We start from the raw sequence: 19499 nt of genomic DNA, 5'->3' as shown, positions 1-19499 counted from the left end.
TGCTGGATTAAACATTTTTTTGAATTCATTCACTAGTCTCTGCTGATTTAAATTGAGTTTACTTTATACCTTCATGACAACAGAGCAAAGTCAGTACTGCTGATGACTGTAATACCTTTTTTACTCAGGAATTTGTATGTATATGCTTTGTTTTTAAACACAGGTGAATTAGCATGTTCACCTAGATGTGTTCACATTACAGCTGAGCCAAGACGGAGGCAATCCGTGACTACTGCAGTAAAGCCAGTGTGGGGTTTTTCAGCCAGTGTGAAAAAGGTATACAATGGTGTTGAAGGATAGAGACTAGTAAGTTGTTCAGTTTTAAAACACAGAAAATGTATGTATATTTATGGGCGTGGCCACTCCTTGGCTTCACCTCAGCTAATTGAAGTCACTGAACTTGGAGCAAGGGACAGAAACCTGTGTTAACCACCAGACAGATGCTGGCACCAGCGGGCTCTGAAAAAGAGACAACTTCAGATTTAAGTAACTCTGCCTGCTTCACTGTCACCAATGCTCCACCTCTTTTCCCATTTTTAATAGCTGGAAGTTAGGTGGAGGCAGGCGCTGCCAAGATGGCCTATGAGTGAGTGAAGTCTTCACTACTTTATAAAGTCAATGGATCAGATCTGAATTTTGCCTGGGATTATAATAGAACACAAGAGAAATTTACGTAGCCTTTACCTCATTCTCCCTGGTACTCCTGACAGAAACCATCGACTGGTCCACTCAATGTTGCACATGTGACTGAGAAAGACAGTAGGAAATGTATTCGTTCCTAAGAGGAGGGATGGACCTAGCTTGTTTCATTCACCTATCCTGAATCTTGAATCTGACTCTTTTGCCATGGTCGGGGCCATAGATTCTAATATATTAATCCAAAGTATCCCTTTGCCTCTGCACTCTCTGTCAAGGAGGCGATAGAGAGATATATGGCAGGTTAACTGCCGGCCACAGCGGTGGCAGTTGCACCCTGGGGCTTGCTGGCAGACCCAGGTGCATAGAGAGTGCATGTTTTAAGTACAACGGGTTCTGAGATGAAGCACTGTACCCATTAGAAGGTAATTTGAAAACCAAATAAAATTGTAATGCTGCCTAGTGTGCTGTTGAGCAAGCCTAACTGACGGCAGAATATCTTCCTTCATTGCGACAGCCTTCACAGATTCTAAATTTGCACATTTGCATGGAAACCAGGCTGTGTGTGATTTTGAAGGCCATACGGATAATATATGTGCACTCAAACTGCTCAAAGTTATATTCAGTATAAAATTTGACCATTTTCTTTAGAGAAATTCCAATTTGTCCAGTTTGGGTATTTTAGCATTTTACCTTAACATAAGTGAATATTAACCACAAGGAAGAAGTGTAGCATCTTCTGTGTTACATGTTACCTATTCATTTATGAAATTTGATGCTAGATTATACTTATATATGCTATATCTATACTTTACGTGTTGAATGAGGTGAGTGCACGGAGGCTGGATGGCTGCGTTTGTGTGTGTATGAGACAATAGCCGTGCCCTCTGGTGGACCAGCATTCAGCATCAGCTGAGCCCATCTTGAAGAATCCATTCACACAGTAATTAAATGTTTTGAATCAATTTTCTGAATCATCTTTTCAAACTGCTTAAGGGCAATTAAATTACCCCCGACAAACCTGACTCTGAAGATGAGGGAGAGCGTGAGCGTAAGCGCAGAAGCCACAGGCAAAGACAGCAAATATTTTCTGCCTATGACAAGTGCTTTCACCATTCAAAAGCTCTTTGTTCCCCGCTTTGCCAGCGCTAAACAGCAAACACTTCTGGGAATCTGGGCAAGCCAAATCTATGCTCTCTCCATCTGTACAAGCCACTACATGAATGTCGGTCCTGCCATCGAACGATAGACCCATCCATTACGCTTCCTTTGAATGCCATTAGTGGACAATGGAGGAGGATGTCTTTGTTAATGTCGGCTTTTGTCAACCCTAGAAATTTAATTAAGTGAATGTATTGGAGGGAAAAAGGCCAGTTCAGAAAACGCTTATAACCTCACAGATAAATAGGTACTGCAGATAATTTGCAATTGTGACAATATTTTCATTAAAATGTCAGAGTTGCTATTCAAATTCCGCTAAACGACAGCATCAGTATGGCCCTGCAGCCCCCGGAAGCTGATTGAGTTTTACATCCAAACCTGCTATTCTTCTGAAAACACATCTACAGACTAAACATGTAAGGTCAGGCCTTTGAAAACGGGTAGTTCAATGAAGAATGAATCACTCTTACTCTAAGGAATGGATGAATATGAAAAAGAGACCCTATAGTTTAGGCCTAAATGAAAGATTAATACAGTTTTTCCTGTTTGAGCGTTACAAACCTCAACATGTCAAATACAAGCTATAATGACAACATCTCATTTCTTAAAATTACATTTTTTGCCAGATAATAATCACTGACGGAAAGTCATTATTAAATACTTCATCTTTACACCATATGCACATATAGAACAGCACAGTTAATATTCACGAACATAAGGCTGACTCACTGGGGTTGAACAGCAGGAGGAATTTCAGACAGGCGACCTCTCTGCGGTCCACCTGCAGTGCCCGCAGCCTCACCGCCAGCTCCTGACCTCTCTGGACCAGACTGGACAGAGTTGCTTCAGATTGGGACAGGATGAACGACAGCTCGACCTGAAGACAGAGGCTACTGGTTACTCTTAATAAGTCACTCTTATTCATGAGAACCTGAAGTGAAGCTCTTTAAATTAAAACCCCAGACTTCCTGTATTCTTGTTATGTTTCGAAAAGAGAATGGGGTTCATACTCACTAACAGTTTATGTTTCAAAGGATGCAGCGTCCTCAAGTATCAGGGCACATGGTGACTGAAGTGCACGCATATTTTTTATAATTATTTATATATTTTTTTTTACAAGTTTTAAAAGGATATCACCGTGTTTCAAAATGAAGAATTTCAAAATAATACTCTAATCCATGTTGTTCAATGATTGCAGCTCTTCTAAAATTGTTCTAAAATTCATTTAATATTTCTGTTTTGTGTTTTTTTTGCTGTTTAGTTACAAAAAGACTTGATTGAGTTTAGGAAAACATGGTTTGGGTTAAATTAGACCTTTTATTATTATTATTATTATTATTATTATTATTATTATTATTATTATTATTATTATTATTATTATTATTATTATTATTATTTAGCTGTAACGCAAGCAATTTCCCCTCTGGGTTTCACTAAAGTATTTCTGATTTCTGATTTTGCAAAAGTTTGAGAAAGGATGTGTTTTAGGAACAACACTAGTGACGCTTTTCCACCAAAATATTAGCGGGTCCACACAGGTCATTTTAAACACAGGTAAAATGTATATATTGCCGTCTCGGGCGGCAATCCAGGTGACACTGTGTCCAGTAATAAAATGTCCTTGAATAGACCACATCTCAAATTCCTTCCTTATTTACAGGCCACCACCAGGTGTTGATAACGGGTCATCACTTTGCGCATAGAATTTTGCCTGTTCACCTGGGTCTTACGTTTAGATTAATGGGGTAGAATTAGTTAATAAACATGAATAATTATTGTATTAACATGTTTTTTCTATGATGTGAGTATTTCAAACATATTATATGATGACTGTTAATATTTTACTGTACTATATGAGAACAATTCACATAAGTAGCTTAGATAAATAGATATGCACTGAGAAAGTGGAAGATGGAAAAAATGTATCTTCCATAAACGGTCTCATGATGTTGTCACAAAGCAGATGCCAGTTTAGGCACATTGGGTCTATGACTGTCGTGTAAAAAGTGTATTTAAATAAACTGGATTTTTTTTTTTTTTCAATTAAAAAAGCACCAGCCACTAGTTGTTTTAAAACATAAAAAACGAGTGGAAAAAAGCACCAGAGGACTTTGTCACCCCACTGATCCAGAATTGATTTGAAAACATTTTCGTTACACTGTTTTAAGCCAAAAACTGCATTGTAGCTGCTGAGCTAAAAATCTGACAGTGCATGAGAATGTAAATGATGTCTTTTCAATTCAATTTGGGATCTCAGGGCTTCGAGAGACTTGGATTACGCCAGACAAGCTGTATGATGCCATTTTTTGCTTTTTCTTTTGTTTTTGGGTCCCAATTTACACCACTTCACATGTGCAACACATGTTGTTTAAAGTTCAAACACTTCAACTCTCTATTATAATGGGGTGAGTAGATAATAGCTGAATTTTCATTTATTGGCTGAACTGTTCCTTTGATAGTGATCTGCTGATACAGTGGATTATTGTATGGCATTTAAATGTCAGCCACCGTCAGTCCACCATGAAGATCTCCTCGTGAACCACAAAGTACGAAAATCCAAACATTTGATTAATTTTTTACACACTAATTTACATTAATTAACACATTAATTGAAATTAATCAACATATTATTTCAATCCATTAACTTCATTAATTTAAGTTAATGGACCCCTAACCCTAACAGAATCCCACTTGTATCTGTTTCTGAAGCTGATAAAACAGATAAATATGGAGAGACTATAATATAACCTATTGTTCATGTAGATTTTGGCATGAAAATGACCACATTTAAAGATATTTTGAGATTGAATGCAAGATAGTCAAATCAGTGGATTCCATCTAACACATCAACATTGCTGTTAACCTTCGAGCCTAACAAATGACTACACATTTACAAAAATATTCTAAAGTCCTACATTTATTTGGTTTTCAAGTTGGTCCATTTGATTGATTGAGCACACACAGATTTGGAAAAGGGCCCCGCTTCTACTACCTTTTGAATGAAGTAAATGGAGCAAAGTGTGCAGTGTGCTGGTGGGAAGTTGTGTGAGGGAGTTGTTACCTCCTGGCCAGTCACCAGCAGGATGCTGTCTTCCTGTCCATGTTGCACTTGTCTGAAAATGTGATCCAGGACCAGAAGTTCAGACCAGCAGTTATGCAGCAGCTTCATTTGATCTCCCACCTCCAGGAAACACACACACACGCACATAAAGGCAGATGAAAATGACTGAAACAAAAGGACATAATCTTAAAGCAGCAAGTCTATAGTATGGGGTTCACTCTGTTTTGACATGTACATTTATATTGTAGCTTGTTTCCTTCATCATTTACTGAAAATCTTGATTGATATTCTTTGGAACCTGCACAGACCAGCACTCCTTATCATTCTTCTGTTACTATCTCCAGAAGCCTCTATGTCCATGTTGTATGGAGTCACTGAGTCATTAAATTTGATTATGATTTAAAAAAAAACAAAACTATCTATCTATCCTACGGTCAATGTTATTAATCCAGAGCCAAGTGTGTGACAAAAACAGCTCAAATGGAAAATGAAGAGACCATAAAAACAAGGACAGAAGAGAATTGGAGTTGTGCTCTGTGGTATTTGTGTGTGAGTGTGTGTGTGATGATGTCCTGGGTGTTGGTGCTATTTCTGTGTCCCGTGTATTGTATTTACAAGCCTAGTCTCCAACCTCTTCAGCCTGCTCACCTCTCCCTAAGCTCCAGTCACATCTGCTCTGCTCTGGGGGATGGGGATGTGTTTTTTTTTTTCAGATTGAGCCCCCCCCCTCCCAAACGCAATATTGTCTGTAAACTGAAGGACACGGCAGTCAGTAATTCTGCAGCCGCAGCTGCTAATAGCCCCAGACACACATTCATCTGACACGGAGCTGACAGAATTACTGTCGAGCTGAATGAAACTATATATCAGTCGCTGAGGAGAGGGTCCAATCTTGTTGGCCACACACTCATCTGTACTAGGGCGTTGGTGGGGGTCTGGGTGTGCAGTGATAAAGGAGGGGGTTAAGGAAGCAAGAGGTCTCAGTGACCTACTGCGCTTCCTCTCCAAGAGGAGTTGGACACTCAGCTGCAGCCAAAAACATTGTTCTGTACAGAAAAAAAAAAAACTCTAATGTTCTTAACTTGAGGAGAAGGGCTTTATTTTGTCTCCCACATGGATACTCAATATTTCTATCTGTCCATGTTCGAGTGTGATACTGGGTTAAAGTAATATTTCAGGTTACATACCTGTCAACTGTCATGTTTTACCTGTGCGGGCCACACTTTATCTTACAGCCATGGAGTAAAAACCCCTGGGATTGTCACAGAAAATAAAAAGTGTCCATCATAATTCTGGTTCAGAGATGAAATACATTGTGTGAACATTACTCTTGTAGCTCGAGGCAGCAGCAGCTTTTTTCTGGAGTTGTATGGACAACCTAACAAACATGACAGCAGCAGAACGGAGGTGGTCATGAGAAAAGCAGTGAGCTTACTCCCGAGGACACTTTACAGATTTTATACACAGAAACCCGTCTCTATTTTCTTGCTATGCTAACAGGTATGAGATTAAGTAATTGATGACTCTTAAAATTCAAAAACAGCCTAGTCTCCAGCATGAAATGACAGGTAAAATTTAAACCAAGAAAATGATCAAATTCATACATGTCATAGACATGTCTCACATATTGGTATGTCTGAGAATGGTGGTGGAGTTACAGACCAGAAGGCTGCAAAGCCAGTGGCTGCACTTCAAGACTGTGTTTCAACCTTTTCAAGCATGACATCACTGGATATTTTTAAGGAGACAACTGGATAATTTACAGTTGTGTTTAAAGCAACAAAAGCGAGTATGTTTCACAGCACCATCAGACATCTTAAGCTGTGTTTGTGACAACACAGACCAAAACTGGTACTTAGGGCAAGAACAGGATCTTTTCCTGAACCTAATCAAGTAGTTTTTGTGCTTAAACCTAACCAGAACATAAGCACAGTGTTGTCACAACATACAAATAAAATAGAAAACAGAACCTAAAGAAATGTAAAAGTTTCAACATATCTGTTGTTTGCAGAAAGATACATTGCCAAAATGTATTGGGTTGTCCTATGAATCGGTTTTAGTATTCTTTTTTTTTTTTTTTTCCACCAGTGGGTTAGGGTTCAGATTTTCAGATGTTCAGGAACCTTTACAAATAGCAGATCTAAGCCACACTACCCAGGTCTTATTAAGCATATAAATTATTGTACAACCTTGACTCTACAGTTTTATCAATTTCATCACTACCATACACTGGTCTACCAAAATGTACATTGTATGATCTTTCATTATTTTTTTCGTCATCCCTGAGTTTACTTGTGTGTTACACGACACATGTGTTCTTTTGTATGAGCATTTTGATGGGAGCCTGAGAGCATTAATATAATATAATATAATATAATATAATATAATATAATATAATATAATATAATATAATATAATATAATATAATATAATATAATATAATACCCATAGGCTGAAGAATATGAGCACATTCAAGAAACAATGGCTTATGTTTTAATGGACATTTCATATCAGCAGAAATTAGCAACAATTTGAATCCAACAAGTCTGAATTCAAGCTACTGTGAGGGGAAACAGACATCTTTACAGTATGTTCTTCTGATACTTGCTAACCAAATCATTTCTTTCTACTTTGAGGACCTAAAATGTATTTGGAGGCCAAATATGTCCCGAGTGCTATTTGTTTTTCAACCATGCACAAGAAATGTCTCCTGGTTTTGGAGGTGGAGGGGGTGGTGATCTCGTGGCTGCTGGGCAAGACAGCTCCCAAGCAAGAGACCACTGTTCGAGGCAGCGTTTTAACGTATTTTCAATAAATCAAAGGGATTTTGTGGTAAAACCTAGCCAGGCCATAAGCAAATTGTTAACACAACCAAAAATGTAAAAAGAAAAAAAAATGAACCAAAAGAAACTACAATTGCTAGATTAGATGTCATGTAAATATGGCACATTTATCAACACTAATTTCAAACAATATAGCTCTAGTTATAATTTGAAACAGTATATCTATTTCTGCTTAAAACTCTTTAAAATCTTCATACACAGGTCTTCTTTAAAGCACTGCCTACAGTACACTACCTTTAGTAGCTAAACTTTTAGACTGGTTATTGTGTGCAATTCTTTTTTGCAACATCTTCCATGTTCAACAGGTGAATGGAAGGTCAAACACAAGACAGGACAAAGGCCACCTCTGGGGAACTGCAACAATCAATAGCTTCCATTCTGCTCACAATTTAACAACAATGTAGACAAGTGCAGTGTGGGGCTGCTGCGGAGAGCTGACATTTCCCTGTTATCGTCTGCATGGAATGTAATTATCCAGCCCAGAGAAAGAGGTCTTTCTGAACAGGACTGTCTCTGCAAAACATGCACAGATTTGTTCTTACTGTCCATGGTGGCTATTTACTGTCCATACAAATGTTCTGACTATAAAAGGTAATGTCGCAGGTGTCTATAACATGAGGTTTTGAGGTGGTAAATGTTATAAAAACAGGAAAATGGAAAACAACAGATTTGTTTATTTTACAATAGAATGTCTGAATTTTTGCAACTACAGCGTTGTTTAAAGTTTTCATGGTTACGTTTAGGTGTTCACAGCCCTTGCTTAAGGTAATGGAAACATGGAGATGGTCTTAGCTTAATGCAAAAGCTATGAATAAGATGGAGTTTACTATACATTTAGCAGAAATGGTACCTCTTCACAAACCAATGTGCCTTTGTTGACTAAACATAAGTGCCTGGTCTCTGCACTAGTGTTATTAAGTTTTTGTAATACAGAAATGTTTTCTCAGTGTTGTAACTAGAGAGATAATATACAGTATCTTGTGCCTATCATAAATAGTTGAGTAACCATGAGAGTAAATTTCACAAGAAGTCTCAGATAAAGCAGAGCCTCCCTCATACAGTAGTTGATTTCGACAGAAAATGTAAATCATTACATAAACATAATTTAGAAACTAATAGCAAAGTACATTAAACATTTATGTAGACTACATAAAGAATCTGCATAATTTGGGGAGGATTCAAGAGTAAAAGGTTTATCAAGATCTATATTTGTATATAACAATTGAATGATGATGTCATGTGAGCAGCCAGTGTGCTTCTCTCCTGTGTCAGTAATGTAGAGCAGCATTTCAGCCAAGCAGCCCCATAACACTGCGCTATAAAGACACATTGTTGTTGTTAGTCGGAGAAGATGGAACAAGTCACATCAGTATAAGAATGTGGTCTTTGTTTTTTGAGACACATAAGATACAAAAGTAACAATGAAAAAGACTAATCCTGATGAATGTTCTCAGAAAGTAAGAATTCAATCATCATTTTTAGCCTTTTTCATACTATAGGCTTGGTATTTGGACTTTGAGAAAAGTGTTAAATGTTGTGAGATCATTCCAGCAGTGATTTTTTTCATTACAGGAACACAAAAGACCAGGATGAACTGATTCATTTGTTGCATCAAATCATTTTGCTGCATTAGTGGTGTGATCATATCTGTTAACAGAGACGACAGCTGCTGTCCTTACTGCAGCACTCGTAGTAAATAATCCAGTTAAAGGGTTTAACTGTATACACCAAATGACCAAAAAATGTAATTAAATAAATAAAATAAAACATAAAACATCTTTTCTTGCACAATTCCAATAGTATTTTACCATGCAACTTGTTTTGGTAATCTAACATACAAACCTCTGAGATTTCTCTGTCTCTAGAATTTCTACCTTTGCATAGTTTACACAGGAACAGGAATTTAATAGGAATTACTTTTGTTAAAGCTTTGTCAGTGGGTTCTGTGGCGAGATTACATAGCAGAGACGCTTCTTCTAGAAAGAGATGTAGCTATTGAAAATATTAAATCAATATGCATACTTGGCCTGTTGCACAACAGACCACAGCCATCAGAAGTTTTAAACATGATTGTGGTTTGTTCATTAATATTACACTGCTGTAGTCGTCTGACGGTCCATACATGTTAGTGAAGATGATGCAACATACGCAGCAATGTTGCATTTTCTGCAGCAGGCAGGGGTTTGTACCATCGCTTTCATTTTTTTGTATTTGTATTTTTTTGTATTTTTTGTATTGAACGTGACATGGTCTGCCATACTTTTTATTTGTGTTTTTTCTGTTAACTTTGACCCTAAGAACCAATAATTGGAGGGTCTGCTCTGCCGGAAATGTCGCGAAAAAAAAATGTGGCCATTTTAGTGTATGTACCCTTTATTTTTTTATCAGAAAATAGTGAAAAATGAATTTTTCCCTCAACTCCTCAGTGGGTTGGTTAGGCTGTCAATAAGTGCATTCCAGATACACAGAACACATGTGCTGACGACATCCTCTGAAAAAATAACTCTTAAAACACATTTCTACATGATTTTGCATCAATTTAATGCAAAACAAATTAGGCGTTTTCTCATTTTTTTCCAATATTTTCATCTTTACTTCATTGGCAATCATGACATCAGTCAATATGTTGTTCTTTTCACCAAACAGTATGCTCATTCCACTGAAAAAAATATAAAAATCCCACCAAAATCAACAAATCTGTGGAGATTTCACTACTAGTTGGCGATCGACAGGCTCAGAACCCCAATACAAGTTCAGACATATTAGTCTATTTGCCAGCCCATAGAGCCCCATTGTGAACCTAGAAATGTTGAGTACACCAAAGTTTTATGTTAGAAATGTACAGTATGGGTCCCCAGCATTAAGAAACTGCAGGATGCTAACTTGCATATGTTTGGCAATTTGCATAATTAGCATCAATTAGCATTAATCGCCTATATTGGCAATATTTCAGCAACTGCTTGGCCGATTTGGACAATATTGGCATGGTTTGGGGGGTTACTGAGGATGCGGAATTCATTTCTGACATTTTCAAAATTCTAAATGGCAGTTTAAACCAAAAGTGGTCATATCTCAACTCCCAGTGGGCTGATTTTTAAGAATTTTGAGTCAAGTTTTAGCTAAATCTGTAAAAACAAATTATAGAATATTTATGAACACAATTATCCAAATGATGCAGAATATCACCGAAGCACATTTTTGAATCACTGAGGCCCAACAAACATGCAAAAATGTATTCCTTTCTCATAAAACATTCATGAACCTGATAAAAGGATTTTTGAATACTACATTCATGTTTACTAGCTTGCAGTCTTCATCTTCCCTGCCTTTGTTTGTTACAATGTGTGTTATGACTAAAAAGAACAGGGACCCATTTGTGAGAACATTGCTCCATAGCGCTAATAGTGGTGAAAAACTCCACAGTTTACCTTTAACGTGACTGAATGTAGCATGTATGAAGTATGTAAGTATTAGTATCATAGAAGCTGTGTGATGTGTGTCTAGCTGTCAGCCATTGGCCCAAAACCTGATTTAAAGGTCCAGGCTGAAGTTTGTATAGACACAGGCACATCTGCTTTACTCTGTTGGTGTAAGCAGAGTATCCAAACAGAAAGAAAGCCCGACAAACACTCTACACGTCAGACTTCAGTTACAACATGGACAGCTGCCACCTCCAGATGTTCTCCGGCGACACAGCCATCGTTGCACGTGTGTCAGAGTGGAGCGATCTGGAGGATAGGAAGGTCATAACCAACTTTGTCGCCTGGTGTGAACTGAACCACCTGAGCATCAATGCCAGCAAGACAAAGGAGGTGGTGATCAATTTCAGGAGGAAGGCTCCTCAGACTGCACCAGTGAACATCCAGGGTTTGGAGATTGAGATCGTGAAGGAGTATAATCAACAGACTGGGCTGGACACACAACACAGATGTCCTGTACAAGAAGGGACAAAGTCGTCTCCATCTGCTGAGGAGACTGAGGTCCTTTGGTGTGTGCAGGCCACTGTTAAAAACTTGTTATGACTCTGTGGTAGCATCAGCGATCTTCTACGCTGTGGTCTGCTGGGGCTGTGGAAGCTCAGAGAGGGACAGGAAGAGACTCAACAAGCTGGTCAAAAGGGCTGGCTCAGTCTTGGACCAGTGGCATAAGTATCAGTGGTGCCCAGACGCCGTCAGGAGCCCATGAAGGAAGAAAAAAAAAAAAACAGCTGTCCAGAATTGCCACAGGCCCTGTTTTTGTAAATGAAATAGCTGGAGGCGGGTCAGTAAGGTAATACTGAGTGGCCTTGATGCCTGTCAGTCATGATGAGTCACGTCTCGTCACCTCTCCGCTGAGTCTGTAGCTGAGCACTATGATGCTTGTCTCTCTCCCCGGGCCGGGAGAGTTATCATACCGTACAATACCAGAAAATAGCTGGGGTGTTTATTTGTTTCAATCACTTAACAGACCACGTGTTAATTTTGGGACCAGGCGTTTATTTGGGACAGGCCTTTAATTCAATCTTCTCAAGAATCCAGGATGAAAATGTCGCAAACTTCACCAGCTTCTGTGTGAATTCTCTGGCATCCTTCTGGGCAAAATTTGTCTTCTGCAAGTGAAGTTGTTGCGGCAGAGGAAACGATTCAGCCGCTCTGCTGTCACTCACGGTGGCGTATATTTGTTTCACCATCGCCCTGATCATTTTGCAAGACACTCTCTCGTGGCGTGCCCGTTTGCTGATAACTCATCCCCGCATGTTTATCTCAGGCTCCTCGCTAGCCTTCTTCTTACCTCCACCAGGCAGCCTGGCCCTGTTGCTGTCCTCCTCGGACAGACGCTGAAGCTCAGTTAGATTTTTTCGCCAATCTCTCACTTTCTTGGGGTCGACAGAAAAACATCTAGACGCAGCTAAATAAATAAATAAACGGCTGTCCATTGGCCCAACGTGGCTGTGCATGTATGTGTGCACGCTTGTGTTAAGGGGCACAAAAAAAATATTTGTGCTGGGGCCTATCACCATGATGTTACGCTACTGTGTTGGACTGTCCTCTGGACTCCATTGAGGAGGTGGGTGAGAGGAGGATGTTAGCCAAGCTGACATCAATCATGGACAGCCCCTCTCACCCCCTACAGGAGACTGTGGGGACTTTAAGCAGCTCCTTCAGCAACAGACTGCTTCAGCCACGGTGTAAAAAAGAACGCTACCGCAGGTCGTTCATTCCAACTGCTGTAAGACTGTTCAACACCAATAACTCTTAATGTAGCACCATAAGCACCTACTTATCTTGCACTAATTTACACTATTACCTCCGCCATCTTGTGCAATTTATCCTGTGCAATAATACTATTTTATATTTTATATATATATATACATATTCATATTAATACAGAATGTGTTTATTTGTAAACACTGTTTATTTATGCACCCAACCTCAACAAAGCAATACACTGACACTTGATTTAAATGTATATAAAGCACATTTTTGCCTCCTGTATATACAATGCACATAACATGTTGTCCTTTCCATATTTTTATTTTATTTTATTATATTTTATCTTTCTCTCTTATTCAATTTTTTATGGTATTTGTTTAGAATTCCAAGTCCTGTACTTATTGTATGTCTGTATGTCTGTTCACCTGCTATTGTGACAAGTAAATTTCCCACGATGTGGGATAAATAACACAAAGCTTCACACATGTTGCTTGAATTTGAAATACTGATGAGTGATACAGTGCTGTTGACTGGGTTCTGCTTAGTATTATTTCGAGATAAATAGACATCCCATGTGCTTAAAGTCCTGCCAAGTGTGGTTAGAAACGAAAGATTATGAAAAGATTATGTTCACGTGTATTAACCTAGTAACCAGCTGTAGAGGACCACATGTCCAAACATTAGCATTCCAGGCAATAACTATCAACAAGTTAACAAGTGTTAAGCAGAAAAGGAGCAGACCTGCTCTGAATATACCGGAGTAAATAAACTGTATTTGATCAAAAGACAGGAAGGAATCTCACCAAATCTCACCAAGGCCAGAATGATGCCTTTGTTGCTCGTTAAACTCTGTAATTGGTTGAATTAGTTTGACCATGGCTTGCTGACAGATGTTTGTTTGTCAGCACAGTCGGATAATATCATGTATCATAGAAGAAGGTACAATTTGTCTTCATTGTTGTAACCAGCCTGATTTGTCAGAAAGAATTATAATCCTCCATTTTCACTCAGTGTATTCAGCCATATTGTCAGCAGCAGCAGCAACAACAGCATTGATTTCTCCAGTGTGGGACTTCAATTTGACTGGGTTACTAAATCACTGTCCAATACTGCACTGAGTCTGGAGATGATGGAGTGGGACAGTGATGCATGTGTGTGTGTGTGTGTGTGTGTGTGTGTGTGTGTGTGTGTGTGTGTGTGTGTGTGTGTGTGTTCAGCTACTGTTCATCACAGAGGAAACACACAGAGAACATCAGCGAGGAACATTCATCCTTACAGTGCTGAAAGTACTCCACCAAACTGCTTACCACAATCCCGCCCTTACTCCCATCCTTACCACAATGTATGAAAAGCCACTTGCCAAGACAGGCTTGGACTAGGTGATTCATCACAGTGAACATGAACATTGTCAAATATCAAAATGGGTATAACATTTGCATTATTTATGTGAAACAGGTCTATAGTTTCTGCAAGTTGATTTTGATAACATATTTTTTTCTTTTTACTGGAAAGGCATCTTGCTTGTGAACTGTATTAAAACAACCCTTACTCTTACACATTACACACTCTTACACATTTTTCTTACACATTTTTCCAGCACTGGTGGACTCCAGATCTCACATGAATATACAATTTGAGGTACTCTTTTTTATTTTTGCTTGTTCTTAACTTGTTTTTTAGAGAATGTATTCAGCCAGTGTTTGAAGTTGTGATACTGACATCATGACTAACCTGACCGAACTGGATCTGTTCTGGTCTGAGCAGGAGAATTCAGCGATTTCATTCGTATTTGGCAAAAAAAGAATTGTATTGTAATGTCTCAGAAATTTCACAAAATAGGATTGACTTCTCATAGGATATAATTCATCAAAGTATGGGTTGTGCAGAATCTGTATAAACCAAGATTATTGGAGGGAAGACATATCAGAGCTGTGCTTTAACTCTGTGGTATAGACAGCAGTAAAGACTGGAGTTTTACACAAAAGTAATTGTGGAGTGTAGCTGTAAAATGTGCCTTAATTCTCCATCATTTACAGTAGGCGTGTGCGTGCCTGCGTGAGCATGAGGATAGAAGAAAGGATTTGGGACTCACCCTGAGCTCCTTGAAGAAGATGCAGCTCCGGGCCCACTCCACTATGGAGAAGAGAGTCTGGTCTGCCATGCGACACATTAGACTGAAGGTGCTGGGCTTGTCCAGTCGGCCCCGACCACTCTGCTCCTGCTGCAGATGAGTGACAATTTTATTCTGCACCACCAGCTCATCTGGATCGCAGCGCAGCAGCTCCAGCACCAGCGGTGGCAGGCTGGGCGGCTGCGGTGAGGCAGAGGGGTACATGTCTGGATAGGGGTATCCTGTCAGAGACTCGGGGGAGCTGGTGTAGTCGGGGCATTCTGCTTTAATCGCCCGGCCGGGGAAGGTTGTGTACTGGTATTGAGTGGTGAGGGGCACATGAGACTGCATGGCCATGCCCAAGGATGGGGGTCCATAGAGGCTGGCTTCGTAGTCTGTTGGGGTGATGGAGCTCGGGGTGGAGGGGAGCAGGCTTTTGGAGATGGTGGGCAGGCTGTGCAGGGTGCCTGTGAAGCCGTAGTCAGTCTGCAGAGGAGAGGCCGGCGGAGGAGCTACGCTCTCCAGCTTAAAGCCGTTGGAGCGTATTAAAGCCTTCTTCTGCTGCTTCAAGGCCCTGTCTCTCTTGTACATGGGACCAAATTTATTCCTCCCCCCACGCATGCGGTCCGCGCGCACCGCTGTCACACAAGAGACAAGAGGTGAAACACAGATTTACAAATGAGACACCAAAATCTCCTTTTAAAACTCCTTGATGAGCACTGAACAGTAACAGCACAGAGGAAAATCATAACTCACATTTCACCAGTACCCCCAGCTATCCCGACTGAGTAAACAGACATGTTGTTCATTTTTGCTTCCCTTTTTAGGGCTGAGAAGAATCCCCCGAGTCAGTGAAGCTCTACTCCTTCTTGTAGCCTAAATAGAGCTTTTGATTTAAAACAGGGGAGTCTCAGGGGTTTTATCAGTGAGTCAAGAATGTGTCCTTTTTTTGCTACGGAAGCAGGTGCTTTCCTGCATTGCTGTCTGGGAATTAATCCCATCCCATGTGTATAGGAAACAACATGAGAGCCACCAGCCCAAAATCAAGAGATATTTAAAGTAAGCATTTTTTTTATTATCAGTTTTTTTTTACTCATTAGCAGTGAGTGAAAATGTTTGACAGTTATTTCAAATTAATGGAATGACAATATATGTGTATTTAGTTATGTAATCAGAAATACAATATAATATAATATAATATAAGTCCAAACAAATTTGATGTTACAACAAACAAATGTTTTTGCTTTTGTTTTGTTTTTTTAAATTTCTCACAAATAATAATATAATAGAGGCCCGATTGATAACATTATTATTATTATTGTTATTGTTGTCGGTTTTATTATTGTTATTATTACATTTTTTCATTAAAAAAAAAAAAGAAGAAGAAGAAGAAGAAGAATGGATTTGAGCAAGCTGAGCTGTTGATAACGGTAACCTGTACCTTCTAGCCGCATCCCGACGCTGAGGCACTTCTGGAAGCGACAGAAAGGACATCTCTTCCTCTGGGTTTTGTCTATTTTACACTCCTGGTTCTCCGCACATGTGTACCGCTTGTTGTTCTGCACCGTCCTCTTGAAGAACCCCTAAAAAGCACATGACCGTCAGAAATAGCGGAGAAGACAGCGCGTTGAGAGTACATGCTTTTTAACAGTAAAGGAAATAAAAGTCGACAGTCAAAATAAGTTAATTTAAAAAAAACTAGGACTCTCTAATGCTAGAATAATTCCACCAATCCAGGTGTGGGTGTTTCGACTATGATTCATTCATGTGATTGGTTTACGGCTCAGGATACACCGCTGCTGCTCCGTGTACCTGTGCCTGTCTCTATCCCACGGAAAGGCTCGCGGTGTTACCTTGCAGCTCTCGCAGGTGAGCAGGCCGTAGTGGTATCCAGACACTTTGTCTCCACACACAGGACACAGCTCTTCCAGGTCATCGTCGTATGTGTATTCCATAACCTTCAGAGTCACACCTGGTCCAAATACACACACACACACACACACACACACACACGCGACAACGATAACGTGACTCAGAGTGAACAATGCAAATATCACATGCAGAATTTTTCGTCGATCATTTCTGAAGATAAATGAATGAATTGAGGGAGCGCAGCCTGCAAAAACTTAAATGAAGCCTTACAACAGAGTTTTATTCAACTGAATCGCGTTTCAAACTCCTGAGATGATTTTAAATGACGAAGATTTGTGATATTTAATGGAGCGTGGAGCGCGGGAAAAGATGGTTACAATTATCATATTACAAAAAAAATAATAATAATGTCTGTTTTCTTTTGAAACTTCAGTTACTCGTCAATTTGCCTTTACTTTAATGCAGTTCGATTTAATGGGGGAGGGCTTAAGTTTGCAGTTGTCTTTTATTTTATTTTATTTTACCTTACTTTATTTGATTTGATTTGATTCTATTTTATTTTATCTTAATGTGTGTTTAATTCTTTGTTTCAATGTACATTAAAATACATTTAAGCGAGAAAAAGGCAGGTTGTTATTTTTTGTTGTTGTTGGGGTTTTTTTTGTTGTTTTTTTTTAATAAACTTCAACTGGATTTTATTTCAAAATGCCCTAGACCTTCCATAAAATGGGGTGACTTATTTAGCCTATTATTGTATTTATTTGTTCTACTTAATCATTATATTCATGTATCTAATTCGTGCAGTTGTACACTGTCAAAACGAGGCAGTGCTCTGTGTAGTAAGGCCTGATTAAAGTCCTGTTGAATTCATGAAAATAAAGGTTGTCAAAACTTAGCTCATCCTAAATATATAAATCTGACTGAACTGTTGTAATGAACATTCTACATGCAGTCGATATAGATTCATCTCTGTGTTGGCCTGCATTATGAAATGGTTCCTTTGAAATAATCGGGGTATAAAACGGAAGTTGTATGGCGCGCTCCACCGTTCATCCACTCCGACTAATAACTGAGAATACCAACACAAATCGTTCACAGTTTTTCTCCCTTTAGACCCCTTTTATCAAATCCCTTAGTTTGAACCCGCTCTACGTAGGAAATTAATTGATTTATAATGCTTGTCAAATTATTTTTCAAAATAAAATGTGGCTGTTTATTCAGGAGGTTTAACCTGCACTGAATCCAGCGAATTAGTACGACACGCCGTGAACACGCATTTTATTTGTGGACTCTTTCTAGTGTGTAAGAGCAGGTTGCCTCGGGTCCAGGCACCCACCTGACAGACAGATGAAGCCTTTAGCTCTCAGTGTAATGGACGAGCTGTGCCCTGGACCGTTTCTCTTATATAAAGATGAATATGCAGGAGGAGGCCGCATCATCAGCTGTGGAGCTGCACTCTGCAGCCGCAGACACAACACATCACACACAAGCACCGCGCGCCCCGTCAAGCAGGCGGTCCACGCGCTGCCGGGCTGCGTGGGGTCCCGCGGGTTGATGCGGGATGGTGGAAGCTGCCACGTGCAATCAGCAACACACGCGCAGCATATTATGTCATATTTGCTATAGCATAATAGTGGACAAACACCAAATATCGAATTATTATTATTATTATTATTATTATTATTATTATTATTATTATTATTATCATAGACATACAAGCATTACATTCTTATAGCATTAACCTGTTTATATGTTTTGTTTTGTTTTTTTTTTAATGTATTTGTTGTTGCTGGATATGAAGAGATTCTAATGGCACAGTTACAGTCATGGCATTTACGGTTGAATTACTGGGCTTCTATTTACTAAATAGGCATACTTTTAGATTAATTATTTCATATGTCATATTTATTTATTGTATTGTTTACATTTGTTTTTGTTTTCGTTTGTTTTGTTTTTAGTGGCGTTGTTATCACTGATATTTCACATGTTTTTTCTATGTTTTTTATATACATTCCCTTCTCTGAAAGTGCCTGTTTTTGCATGGGTTAATTGCCGCGCTAATTGTAACGGGGCTAAATCGCTGCTTGGACATCAACATCGTTGTTTCTTCATCAGATGATTCCTAATCTTAATAATGAAACAACAGGTAAGGGATTTCTAGACGATCTTGGGTTATTTTAAGCATTTACCTGAATTCACTGGATTTAAACTGGTTTCTTGACTCGAACATAATCACTGTGGTTGACATGCCAGCTGTGAATGCGTGCCACAGAGTGTAGAGCAGTAAGCAGACCTACCTTGAGCCTTGTCTCCCAACATTTGTACAGCGGACCGCCGCCTGTCACCGATGATTGTCAGACAGTTAGAACCTGGGTGTACGTGTTGATGCAGCCTTGCATGGGCTGCTGAGGAGAACAAAATTTAAAAAAAAAAAAAAAAAAAAAAAAAAGACCAATCAATACAAATCCGGACGGTCGGTCACTGTCTATACCACGGATGCTGTCAGAGCCAGAAGGGCCAGGACGTGTGTGTTGGTGACCATTGAGGATCTCAGAGTGAAACTCTCACAATCCGCTCGCTCTTTACTGCGATTCCCTTATCGCAGAAGTTTGATTGCCGTGGGG

At 39.3% G+C, this 19499-nt stretch overlaps 1 protein-coding gene across 1 annotated transcript in view; it reads right to left on the bottom strand.

Annotated features, from left to right (window-relative positions):
* Positions 1-19499, bottom strand: part of nr5a1a (nuclear receptor subfamily 5, group A, member 1a) — a 25001-nt gene extending 5502 nt beyond the window's left edge. The window contains exons 1-6 of the mRNA XM_037098535.1: positions 19173-19499; positions 16857-16975; positions 16445-16586; positions 14986-15641; positions 4859-4978; positions 2527-2674 (exon numbers count right to left, since the gene is read on the bottom strand). Of these exons, the coding sequence (XP_036954430.1) occupies positions 2527-2674; positions 4859-4978; positions 14986-15641; positions 16445-16586; positions 16857-16975; positions 19173-19194 (1207 nt within the window). The 5' untranslated portion in view covers positions 19195-19499. The remainder of the gene's footprint in view (positions 1-2526; positions 2675-4858; positions 4979-14985; positions 15642-16444; positions 16587-16856; positions 16976-19172) is intronic.

The sequence above is a fragment of the Acanthopagrus latus genome, chromosome 5, assembly GCF_904848185.1.
Source record: "Acanthopagrus latus isolate v.2019 chromosome 5, fAcaLat1.1, whole genome shotgun sequence".
Lineage (NCBI taxonomy): Eukaryota > Metazoa > Chordata > Actinopteri > Spariformes > Sparidae > Acanthopagrus > Acanthopagrus latus.
This window is presented reverse-complemented; position numbering and strand designations above follow the sequence as displayed.